At 38.3% G+C, this 13,478-nt stretch overlaps 1 protein-coding gene across 1 annotated transcript; it reads left to right on the plus strand.

Moving 5' to 3' along the window:
* The first annotated feature begins 1,668 nt into the window (after positions 1-1,668).
* On the plus strand, positions 1,669-13,062 carry BNC1 (basonuclin zinc finger protein 1). Its single transcript, XM_077185634.1, has 6 exons — positions 1,669-1,701; positions 1,804-1,830; positions 6,694-6,796; positions 6,958-7,193; positions 8,414-10,335; positions 12,381-13,062. The coding sequence occupies exons 1-6, from the start codon at positions 1,669-1,671 to the stop codon at positions 13,060-13,062; spliced, it is 3,003 nt and encodes a 1,000-aa protein (XP_077041749.1).
* The last annotated feature ends 416 nt before the right edge of the window (positions 13,063-13,478 follow it).

Raw genomic sequence — 13,478 nt, forward strand, 5'->3', positions numbered from 1 at the left:
GTATGGATATATACATAAGGATCCAGATAATTAATGGGTTGTATTCCATCGTCTTATCTAGAAAATGTATTCAGCTTGTGGCCTTTGTGTACTTCTAGAATAAAAATCATAAGATAATTCTCCCACAGAACGGGGTAGTGGGAGTTGAGTGGTAGCTACACCAGCCAAAATTTTCAGTAGAGTAGGGTAAGATCAACTTCTAAATCAATGGTTGGCCTCTGAAACAAAAGCTTTTTGTCTGGACGTTTCAAATGTTCTTGCACCTCCTAAACTTGGTAGGAATAAATGGTTGGTGTGAATGAAAACCAGCCAGATTACCAAGGAGCCATTGTCAGATTAGGAACTGAGCTGTGAGTGTAACTTTGTGTTTAGTGGCACTGTAAAAAGCAAATTGTGGCCCACCTCCACCTTTCCCATCTGTCTGCTAATCGGTCTCTTAAGCAGAGACAATAATTTTCCTAAATTATTTTACTAATAAGAAGTTTGTCATATGAATCATCTCAGGCCAGCATTTTTAATGTGTCTGAATGGAGGAGGTTGGAGCTATTTGGTCAGCTGTTTACTCTGTGACATCTGTTTACAAATTTTCTCTACTTAATTAAAAGCTAATAATACAGAAGATATCAGATATGCTTTCTCGATACAACAGGCTGCAGAACTGGTTTGCTTTTTAGGAAAGTTATTTGTTGTTACTTATGTTTATTAAATAACTATTAACAGCAGCTGTTACTTTGTAAAAAACAGGTTTTTTGATATAAGACTGTGGAAGTAATATGTGCATTCAGTCCAATATAATTAGAAATCTTATTTTTCTTATTTTAATAATTTTGTGTAATTAATAATTTTAAATATTTCTAAGCTTTAGTATAGAAATAATAGAACTTGCATTAAGCAAGTGTAGTGGATTAGGTGGAAATGTACTTGACTGGAAATCCCTTTGTTTTGGGGGCTCAGACTGTGAAAGGCAGGCAGTGTTTCTGTGCTGTGGTGCTGAGGAACTTTCCAGACCTTAAACACGTGACAGAAGGAGCCACCACAATTCTGAACTGAACACATGCAAGTTGTAGCATGGGCCAAGTCTTTGTGCAGAGTAACTCTCAGCTGGGCCTTGCTGTCAGACCTGTGCACATCAGTGTGCTGCAGTGCACTGTTCTTCCCTTTTCCCATTCCCACTGTGTCTTCCCAGCTCCCCTTACAGGCAACACAGGGCTTCCATATTCTGTCCATCCTCCAGGCATCTTGTTACCTCTTTGAAGTGAGCATGTCAGGAAGAAGAAAATGGCCCAGAGCCTTTCCTTGAAGATGCTGCAGGGGCCCTGCTAATGGTCTCCACAGGCAGATGGGATTCAGAGCCTTTCTAAACTGGGAGTACATTGAAACTTTCAAGGAACAATTAGAGGTACAAGGTCCTTAATCTAACAGATTTAATATCAACATGCATTTCATGCCTAATTGTTGGGCTATGGTTTTCAACAAGTGCTTCCACCATCAAGAGCAGCCCAGCACATTTTTTGATTGTATGTGAAACATGCTGGCATATATTTTAGTTCCAGTAAACTACAGAGGGCTCAACAATGTGTCGAAAACTGAAGTCTGTCTTCAGGAAGAACAGACACAAGGACTAAATATGCACTCTAGAGTGGATGGGGGGATACAAATACATATGGAATGGATAAAACCCCAGATATTAGTCTGATATGGGTAAGCTGGATTGTGATACAGTGAAAGTATGGTGAACAAAATGTAAATGGAGAACTTGTTTTAAATCATGAAAAAACTGACAGACTGGTTATTTATCAGCAGAATATATCCCAAAGGAAAGTGGCAAAAGTTGCCTGACAAACAATGGACAAAGCAAAGCTTTGCTCATTGTATCGTGTGGAAAAGGATGGCACTGAGAGAGATGCTTATGATAAGGGTTTTTGATTTGTCTCTGCTTTCAGTGATTGTGCAAAGGATTCAAACACAAAAGTAATCAAGTGTAGCTCAATGAGGAAAAAGGAATTTATTTAAACTCTGCAAACACAAGAAACCTGGTAGATTATAATAAAAACCAGGAAGAAAAAAATATGGACCAGAAGGGCAACTTCACACTCATTTATAGTTACTGCTCTCTGTGAAAGGTGCATGCTGATTTGGATTTGGCCTTTGAGTTAGCTGTGGCTGTACTTTCAATTAAGAGATGGTAAAGGTATCTATCCCTTTACTTCCCTTGCAAATATTTTACAACAAGTAAGCAAGAAAATACTTCCAAATAACCAGACGTATGTCCCATATTTATTTTTATTTCTTCCCCCACTGTAAATCATGCCTTTCTCCACAAATGTTGTTACTGTGGAGCCACTATGGGTCTATTCTGCAAATATGGGATTTGTCCCACTTCTTTCCTATAGGATTAGTGCCCACCAGAGCACATACCATGGTGGGTTACATATACTCAGTGGGATTATCACTGATGATGATGAGGTGGCCATAGGAGATACAGCTTGTTGCTAGAAACCCTCGAGAGAGGGCAATGAAAGCAGTATCTGCTATAGCTCATCTAATCAAAGTTTCTCTCATGTATTTGTTTCCTTTAACTCCTGATCCTTCTTCAAACTTGCATTTTGAACCAATAGAAATTTCTAAGGCCTGCCTGCAAAATGTATTCCTGTAACCTGGCATCAATGACACCATTTTGTCGGTAATCCTCAGAGCAGGGAAGCTCTCAAGCTCTTCCTGTGATGGCAGTAGCTTGAAAATAAAAGGCGGCAGTTTTTAAAACGGGGAGAAACTTAGTGCAAAAAGGCAAGGGTTTTTCTTAAATGCCAGAAAGTGCCAGAAGTGAGGGTGCTATCCTGTGCATTTCTGTTGTTAAATAGCACCAGGGTAACGTGGGACTTGCTCTTCCATGTTACTGGTGTCTGCACTTGCAGCCCTTGCTGTGTGCAAAGACCCAGAGCAGCTTTCCAGCATGAGCACAGATCTGCAGCTCGGTCCTGACAAGGTCTTCAATACTTCCTTGCTTCTTAATTTATTTCCCAAGCCAAAGTGCTGTCAAACCAGAACCCTCTTAACACTGAATGAGATTGGATACACTTATCGTGCCCTTCTTGTCTTGCTGCTTTTTTTTAAACCTGTTGTATGTTGCAAGTAAGCATAGGTCCCAGGAGACTTCCTCAAACTTGCTTTGTGAAATGAAGTCTGATTACATACCCAGAATCAGCATGAGTATGTCCCATTAGCCTGGGCTTTTCCTTAGCTCTGAGGGCTGTGAGTGGGTTGCAAAGAAACATTTAGTAACTTTTGAAGCATAATTGAAGCCACATCAATATCTGGCAAAAAAAAGGATGTGAGCAGGCGTGACTTTCAGGCAGCACATGTTAAGATGCAGTGATTAGTAGTCAGATGCTTTTCAGTGACCAGTTTAATGGTTAATGTCTGTCTTGTAATGAGGGATCATTTTTATTTCAAGTTCAGCATTCAGATTCCCACGGTCATGCTGGTAAAACCACAGAACATTTTGATCTGTCTTTTCAACTCTATTTTTCAAATGAATTAAGAAAGTAGGTCTGATAATGGATTAGGAAAGATCCATTTGTGAAAGAGAGAGTGACTGGAAAGCAATACCAAGATCCTTGGTGAGGGCATAAGATTTAGTTTTTTAGACCATCTGCCTTCTGTTTTAGAAAATGAAATTAAATAAATCATTATTTGAATGAAAGGGTTCCACTTTAAAAAATTTCCACTGTAATTTCCTTCTACATTTCCAATCCTTTAATTATAATTTTCAAGCTTTGCATCTATGCAATACAGAAAAGTTATTTCTTTGTTCTGCAGAATGAAATTGGTGTACATTCCACTTGTTGGGAAAATAAAGCTTATTAAAAGCCTTGATATAATTACAGTACCTTAGAAGAGGCTATTAAGGACAACAGGATTAACAGGCAAAAGACCAAGGGTATTGTTTTCATGAAGTATTGCTAAATTTCTTTTCAATAAAGTCTGATATGTGTTAATTTGGGAGATAATCAAGGTGCATATTTTACAAATACCTTTTGAAGTTGAACAGTGACAATTTAAAATTGTTATTCACTGATTATTTCAGAAGTTAGTTTTGCTTTGTTGTATATTCTGTGTCTATATATATGATTATAAAGGTTGCTAGAAAAGCTTTAGGAGACACAGACTGTGGAAAGCACAAATGAAGTGAAGTGCTAAAAACCTGAAAAATCAGTTGTTTCTTCTTAGAGATTCTTTCAAGTAATTTTTTAAGTCAGCACAGATCCCCCATTCAAGGGTGTATCTTTGATATGCACCAGGATGCAAACTAAATTCTAGTTTCCAGAAGCAATAATGTGACTTGAGAGAGCTTCAGTTCAATATTTAGAATAGAGGGGAAACTCTACTCCCTTTGTAACAGCTGCTTTCATATATGTAAAACAAAATGCCCTCCTTTTACTTGTTCTGTTTTGGCATGTGCAGTCTTCTACACATACACAGAACAGCAAAATAAACACATGTACTATATAGAAGAAGGCTCTTACAGAAAGCTATGAAACGCAAAATTTGGTGTGGTGTATCTTTCTTGTGCAAGTACACAAATTAAATAGAAAAAGTAGTTTTCAAGGTCAGTGATTTGTGGAACATGTCCAAAAGAAAAGGAATGAAAAAAATTTTGAAAATCTCAATTAACTTATCATCGTGACAGCTTTTTTCATTGTGCAGATTTCTGTTACTTCTTGCAGAAAAAGGAAGTACTCTTTTGTAATTTTGTATGAAGGGAATGTAAAAGATGCATTTATGGAATGCACTGCACCTTACTGAACCTAGCAGGGCTGCCTGTGGAAGGGCTTCAGTCCAGGCAAGTCACAGAATATTATGTATGCAGAGAGGCAGAAGACTCATTCTGCATTATTGTTTGATATCTTGTGGTAGAAATGAATCCACAGTCAGATACACCTTTTTTTCCCCCAACCTTTCCATAAGAAATTTATGGCTTTTTATTGTTATATGGAAGTATTTTAGGATCTAAGTGAAAATATATCTTCCATTAAAATGAAGCAATACTGCATAGGGTATTGATGTGTATTTTATGACTTTATGGGGAGCAAGAGCTTTTCTCAAGAACACAGCATTTTGCAACAGCTCCTTTAAAAGATTAAAGGCAAAGTGATTCAGAGATTTCAAGAGCCCTGTTGCCACTTGTTCCAATTCTTCAAACAGAGGCAAACCTCAGCATCAAGTCACTGCAGTTTGGAGATGTGCATGTAAGGCAACTCCTGGATAAGCCAGATACTGAGATTTTAAAATCTCACTCCAAATCCATTACTGTGAAGTGCCAGGCATCTAAATGTCCTGAACATGCTTGTTTATAGTAACCTTTTGTATGCAGTGTCCTCTTGTGCCCTGAGTCAGCCAGAGGCTGCAAGTCTAAAGAAATGCCCATTGCAAATCTCAGTGAAAATAACTTTCTGCCATGTACTTTTGAGTTTAAATGTTTCTTGCATCCATCTTTCATAAGAAGTTTTTGGACAATCAGGCTTCCTTGTATGTATCCTGAAGTGCCAGTGCAGGAATGCAACGTTTCCTTTCTTCTTCAAATTTTATCTTACTTTCCTATAGGTATTTTGAGGAGTGGAAGTATCCATTTAGCATAAAACCTTAAGAGAGGGAACATTAATTTAAAAGCAGAAAAATACCAACATTTTACTATTGCATGATCTAACTCTTTTTTCTTTATTATTCCAGTGAAGATATTCTGCACATCAATTTCTTTGCTTTCCCTCCCTCAATAAATATTCTGTTTATTCAGGAACTGTTCTCAGTGCCAGATCCAAGCAGTGCAGAATCCTGCAAAAGCTTTGCTCTGTAGCAAATCCCTCTGGAGCTTTAACTAGGACCTCCAAGTTGTCTGTTTGCCTTCTGCAGCAGATGGGCACATACAAAAGAAATCATATATTCCAGGAAGCAAATTTGTATCACCCCATTGATTAGGGACATCTGAATACTAATTTGATTTGCATTATAGATGACCTTGGTGAGAGTAAAGTGATGTACAAATGGAACAGTGCAACTGGTGTTCTGTGTGCTCTCTTTTGCTTTCCAAATGTGATTGTTTAGACTTTGAAGAGTTGAAGTACTTTTTGGTGAACTTTGTCATCGAGGAGCATTAATGAACTCCTTCGTCTTTGACAGAATACAAATATTCCATGTGAGTTCTGGGTGTGTAGGGCATGACATCTGTGCAGAGCTGATGCACTGCTCATTAGAACTTGCTATATTGCAGTATGGAGTGCCAGCAAAACTGCAAGAGAGAGAGGATCTTTCATCTGTGCAGCTTTGTTTTCAAACCTTCGTGAGAAAGTGATCATACATGAGGATCATAGCTTAGATGAATACATAATTTATAACAATAATTGTTATGAAGGTGCTTCAGCCTAAATAAAGCCTAAATAAATAAATAAAGTGTTGCTATGTATATTGTTAAATATTCTGCTTCCGTTTTACTGTAGTGTTTCTGCTGGTGACTTGTATAACTCAGGCCTTGTATAACTCAGGCTTTGCCTGGATTACTTACATTGCACATTGATAGGTCTGTGTTGGTATGTTAATTCTGTCTTCATGTGGATTTTATGGGGGTACTGTGGATGTATAATCTGCACACTGAACAGTGCTCATATATTACCTATCATGCTTTCCATTGATCTCCAGGCTATCCGGTGCACTCTCGTGAACTGTAGTTGTCAGTGTTTCAAACCTGGGAAAATAAATCAGCGACAATGTGACCAATGCCGGCATGGATGGGTAGCACATGGTAATATTTGTTTTTACAATCTATAGAAAACCATTTAGGATCCTCATAACTATTACATGCTTTTTGTGTCACTCCTTGCCCCCCACCCCAATATTAGTTGCGTTTCATTTTCTCTTTCTTGGGACTCAAGCTTATTTACATTTTGTGATTTTTATTTTCAGCCCTGAGCAAACTAAGGATTCCAAACCTCTACCCATCAAGCCAAGTAGAAATAGTTCAATCCAATGTTGTCTTTGATATCAGTAGCCTCATGTTGTACGGAACCCAAGCCATTCCTGTGCGCCTTAAAATTCTGCTCGATCGGCTTTTCAGTGTTCTGAAGCAGGAAGAGGTGATACAGATTCTCCATGCTCTGGATTGGACACTGCAGGATTATATACGTGGATATGTGCTGCAGGTATTTAGTGGGGCTTTTAAAATAGAAATATGACAGTTAAGTAGTTTTCTATCTTAATCTTCTCAGTGGTTCACAATGTGTTAACAGTGTGGCACATCTGAAAGGCAGCAATAGACATGTACGAGCTTAATGCCAGAAAAGAAAGGGTGGATTTCTGGTTATGGTCTCTTTTTTTAGTTGGACTTAATTGAAATCTTTCTACTTGCTCAAATCTAACAATAAAGGTAAGCAAAAATAAAAATCAAAAGTTACTGGTAGTGTATCAAAGTAAAGGCTTTAGAAGTTGTTCCAGTATTATTTAAACAGTGAGTTTGCTTTTATACAGCAGAATAATACATCAAGAAATAAACTTACCATTATTTAAAACACCAGGGACAATATTAATCTCTGGTAGTGCTATCGACCTTACTGGAGCAGCAGCCAGAGTGTATTTGGCCCTATGTGCTTACACTGATGTTAGTCCTTGCTGCTGTGGAAGTTACCTTTTATGTAATGTAACATTATGATCTTACATTATGACATGAATCAATATTTAATGGTCTTGATAATCTTGCTTTTTAGTGTTAGGATTAAAAATATGGAATCAATTACCTTGAACCTCTATCACATGAAAAATTTATAATGTTACGTTCTTCATCATCTTAAAAACTCTTACATGCACTGTGAAAAATCTCAGTAGGCCATCAAATACATGTTCTGTGATAAAATATTTATTGTAGTTATTGGGAAAAGTTAGGCATAGCTAGAGTTTGAAAGAACTCCAACACTAGTGTAATTACAGCTGTGCTCTGTGAAAACTGGCAATAGATCAATATAGGTTCATTTGTTCTCTGATCTTAGTTGCTTGGAAGATTATTAAACTTGCAATAAAAGAATACTTGACTTAAATGAGGAGCTAAATCTTGGTCTGATTGCTCCATCTCTCCTGTCTGTGCTTACAGGATACTATCTGTTGTTCAAATAACGTGTCTTAATTTTTGTGAAAAAAAAATAGTTTATTGGAAGGTACTACTGTCAGTTCAGGAAGAAGTAATATCACCAATGTGATAAAATTTGGAAGAAATTATCACAGAATTCCCAGTAATCTCATTGAATTGAATGTTTTTAATTTTTTGCTAGAGAATAAATTTTAGTCCCTGAAAAACATGAGAGATTTGAGGGGAAGTGTTTTTTGTTTGCCTTAACTAATGTCTAACTCATTTAAATATTTTTGGCTTTAGGATGCTTCAGGAAAGGTGCTGGATCACTGGAGCATAATGACCACTGAAGAAGAACTGGCTACTTTGCAGCAGTTCCTTCGCTTTGGAGAAACTAAGTCCATTGTAGAGTTAATGGCAATTCAAGAGAAAGAAGGGCAGTCGATCATTATACCACCACCAACTGCCAATTTGGATATTAGGGCATTCATTGAGAGCTGCAACCCACACAGTCCTAATTTTTCTGCTTCCTTGGACAAAATGAGCCCCACCAACATTCATCCCTTTGAGAATCTTGTAAATAACATGGCTTTCATGCTGCCGTTTCAGTTTTTCAGTCCAGTGCCTCCACCTTTGATAGGTTCACCACCAGAAAGACATTTGATTGAGCAAGGTCAAGAGCATAGCAACGAAACCAAACAAGATCTTCAGATACCATTTTCTGAAAGCAGTTTCTTAACTTCTAGTTCTGCACCATTTCAAGTTGAAAATGAGAGGAGCATAAATGGCCCAGATATCACTAAAACAGAAGATGATGCCCTTTTAAGTGATTCCAGTTCACATAATACAGCAGCCAAGCTTGAAATGACAGCACTATCTCCAGAAAACAAAATGAAATCTGTTGAAAAAAATGCTGGGCCAAGGAAAGGGCGTGTCTTCTGCACTGCATGTGAAAAAACATTTTATGATAAAGGTACTTTGAAAATACATTACAATGCTGTTCATCTGAAGATAAAGCACAAATGCACCATTGAGGGCTGCAATATGGTGTTCAGCTCTTTGCGTAGTCGAAATCGTCATAGTGCAAATCCTAACCCCAGACTCCATATGCCAATGAACAGAAATAACAGGGATAAGGACCTAAGAAATGGTTTGACCATTGCTGGACCTGGAGACAGTAAAAGGACAGAATTCACAATTTTAACTCCGGATAGCAGAACTATTTCCAGCTATGCCAGCTCCTGTACAGATTCAAAAGGCCAGGCTGGATTTTCCAGTATTGGGCATAATGGTGTCCTCTTTCCAAACCTGAAGACAGTACAGCCTGTTCTTCCTTTTTACCGTAGTCCAGTCACACCAGCCGAGCTTGCCAATACTCCAGGTACTCTTCCTTCTCTGCCTCTCGTTTCTTCCTCCATACCAGAGCAGCTTGTTTCCAATGAATTGCCATTTGACATGCTCCCCAAGAAGAAGTCTCGTAAGTCCAGTATGCCCATTAAGATAGAGAAAGAAGCTGTTGAGACACCCAATGAAAGTAGCGATGTTGCCAGCTCTGAAGATGATTCACGCCTGCAGGGGGTAAGCGATGGAGAGCTTGAGACCTGTGAGCATAAGATAGAGAAGCGGGTGACCGACAGGGTGGAAAAGCACCCCCATTCAGGTAATTCATGGAAATCTCTCTCTGGGGTAGAGGGCCCAAAGTATTTTGAATCTGTCTTTGCACCAAATAACAAATACATCGAGGATATCTCTGAGAATGAATTGCAACACTGTGAGAAAGAGGTTAAACCAGAAGAAAACCAACCATTAAAAATAGTTTCCCATGAGATTATGTATGAAGATCCAAAACACCACCACAGTGATGTTATAAAACCAATGACTGAACCCCCCATGTATATTAAAGAGCAGTCAAAGCACAGGATTCCTAAAAATGACTGCCCTGAATTGCAACACCACTTGCTGACCGGGGGCTTTTTCAGCACTTTGTCAAACAGGGGTGCTGCCATTCCTTGTTTTGAAGACTCTAAAGATATGGATCATGTCAGTCAACATGCACTAGGGATTCAGAAGGAAGAAAGCCGCTTTCATTGTGACATCTGTAAGAAGACTTTTAAAAACCCTTACAGTGTAAAAATGCATTTCAAAAATGTACATCTCAAAGAAATGCATATTTGCACAGTTGAGGGCTGTAATGCTGCTTTCCCTTCTCGTAGAAGTCGAGACAGGTAAGAAAATTATACACAAAACTGTATTTATTTTACCATCACAATGGAGCCTAATTTGAAATTAAAATGAGTGTTTGAGGAATGGAGCCTACAAATATTTTCTGTGTATCCTCGTATAACAGGTATGATAACTTATCAGAACGTTCTTGAAATGAAAATCCATTGAAAGAAACATTTCCTTTCCACAAGACTACAAGGTATTAAATAAAGCCATGAAAATTTCATAACAGATAAAGACTGCAGTAGTTGAAAGCATACTTTAGTACATAAAGGGAAAACCATAAGGGTATGAATTCAGCAATTTTCCAGTAGATGCATGTGTGGACTTACATGTTTAATATGTACTTTCATGTATATTTTAATGTATACAGTGTTTTTAAAGAAAAAGCAATGAGATCAATTTAGAAAATCTTCACTTGCCCTTTCTTTACTCAAGGATTTGGAACAGACTGGTGAGAAAAAGCCCATAAGAAAAGCAAGATTAGTCTTTGTCAGCCCAAAATTAACCTTATGCAGTGGTAGTCAAACTAACATAATCTGGTGTTTATCCACATCAGTAGTGCTTTTCTGTGAGATTAAATACTAATTTCTAAACTAAAGCATGAGCTTGATTCAGTTTAATGCTCATTTCAGTACTGTGTTGCTGTAATTATTTTATTTCAGCCTATTATGCACATAAACTGAGCAACAAGTGCCGAAGCTTTGTTGTTGACCATCAGTAACGTATCTGAAGCAGTCAGTGATAGGTAATCAACCTATTGAAGTGTTACAAGTTTTCCAAGTGTGCAGCGGTGTTAGAGCAGCTTTGGGCTGCAGGAAGCATGCCTGGATAGTAGTTGAGAGTGACACGAGGTTTAGGTTGTCTGTAATCTGCTAGGAGTGCTGGAGCCAGCTGATGCAATCCAGAGAGAGGATGAGCCGGTCTCTGAGGACTGGCCTCTGCATCTGAGATGCACAGACTCATCTGCTGCTGGCAGGGCTTCATACCCTGCTGCCTGCATCTTTCCAGATGTGAATTCCTCCCCACTGGAGTTGCGATATGGGCCACAGGAAAGAAGCCCAGCAGTAAGATTTGCATTCACATGCCACAGATTCCTTCCCACACCAATATGTTGAGATAAGTTTTCACATAGGTGCTTTTGGAAGATGGGTTAAAAAAAAAAAAAGACAAGCAAGTTCAGAAGTCATTTCACAAGCTTTGTAGAAAACAATAGTTATTTGGAACAACTTTGCAGAAGTTTCTACACTTTAACATAGAGGAGTGTGACTACACGTGCTAAATATTTCTGTGCCTTTTTGAACAATTCAAGGTTCTGTTTAAACCATGATGGCAAGAAGAAAGACAGATGTTTTACTAGTATTACAATAATACCTTCAGTGTTCTAGACAGAGCCTGTAAGTTCCCAGTGAGCTGATTAATAATATTCAGTGAGGAACAGTGATTCTGTATGTTTTGGTGGTTTTAAACTGAACCCAGAGGTGCCTATTTGAAAACTGCAAGTTGCATCTATTTCAATTTTCCTTATTCAAGGAAACTCCTGTCAAGAAAATTCTCTGTTACGATAAGTACAGCTGCATCCTGGACATGGTTAGAGTACATGGGATCATCAACATTTTTTGCAAACTCAGGTGTCAATCCTTTCCTGCTTTGTCCATTGGGAAACAATCTTGTTTCTTACCCACCTCAGTCCATTCTCTGATCTCAGTTCAGTTTACAGGTTTTTAGTCTGCCTCCACTTCTTTTAGGCTTAGCACTGGATCTAGCAGAGCGGACAGCTTACCCCCAAAGAAAGCGAGAATCTGAAACATTGATTGCTGTAGAGTTATTGCATAGACTCATATATGCCAGTGCAAGCAAGTTCAGAAACCCAGTCACATGTGTAAATTGTCCATGTGCACTCTGTATGGTAGTTGGTCAAATCTGAAGTTTACAATTCATGCATGCTACTAAATATTGATTTTTCATTTTTTGTTTATAACCATTATGAAACAACTGCTAAGTGAGGTGAAACACTTTCTTGCTAAGCTTGTCTTTGTTCTTCTAGACATAGTTCAAACCTAAATCTTCATCATAAACTTCTGACTAAAGATACACTGGAATTCAACAACCATTTCAATGCAACATACCTCTTGAAAGACATGGCTAAGGAGTTTTGCCAAGATGTCTCTTTAAAACAACACGTTGGACGTACTTCTGTAATCTTCAAAGGAGTGAACAGAACAGGCAGCTACATTTTTCCAATGAGCAAAATTGCAGAACCCTGTTCTGAGAGTTATGGATACGATCCATTAAATGATGGAGCTGTTCTGGATCTAAGCACTACTTCCAGCGTTAAATCTGAGAGCAGTGCTCATTCTTCTTGGGATTCTGACGGAGGAAGTGAGATATGCACCATGCCCTTGGATGATAGTGACGAAAGCTGTGAAGGACCCAGCCTAATGCCCAGTGATGAACTCTACCAAGACTGTTCTCTAATTGAGAAAGCTAATCAAAACTTTATAAACTTGCCTTCCAGTTTGCCAATAACTTGTCATATATGTCAGAAAACATACAGTAATAAAGGAACTTTCAGGGCTCATTACAAAACTGTGCATCTCCGCCAGCTCCATAAATGCAAAATCCCAGGTTGCAACACAATGTTTTCATCTGTTCGCAGTCGGAACAGGCACAGTCAAAACCCCAATCTGCACAAAAGTCTGGCTGGGTCACCAACTAGCTTACAGTAAGATCAGACTGATCTTAATTTATTTCTGCTAAGAATTAATCATTTCAATTAAGGAATGTGTTAACATTAGTTTTATTTAAGCTCATTTGACTTCTAGCTCACTCAACAATCACAGTCAAATTCTTTTCTCCTGTGTGTGCTCTCCAGCAGTTTCAGTTAGCAAAGCTTGGTGCTGTAGTTTTTGTGCAATTGTTTGATGTTGAACAGCTAAAACTTCTGTAAGGAAAAGACATCTTAGAAATGGGGGTAGTAGGGAGAAATTAATTAAAGTGTTTCTGATACCTGTGAAGTATTACTTGCCACAATAGGAGCTTCAAATGAGAGCCATCATTGCTTGTGTTTACATGTTAAATGGATTGTTGTGTTGTGTAAGAAATGAGTAATGATTGGGATGAGTTTCCTCTGGTTGGGTTGAGA

The sequence above is a fragment of the Agelaius phoeniceus genome, chromosome 13, assembly GCF_051311805.1.
Source record: "Agelaius phoeniceus isolate bAgePho1 chromosome 13, bAgePho1.hap1, whole genome shotgun sequence".
NCBI lineage: Eukaryota > Metazoa > Chordata > Aves > Passeriformes > Icteridae > Agelaius > Agelaius phoeniceus.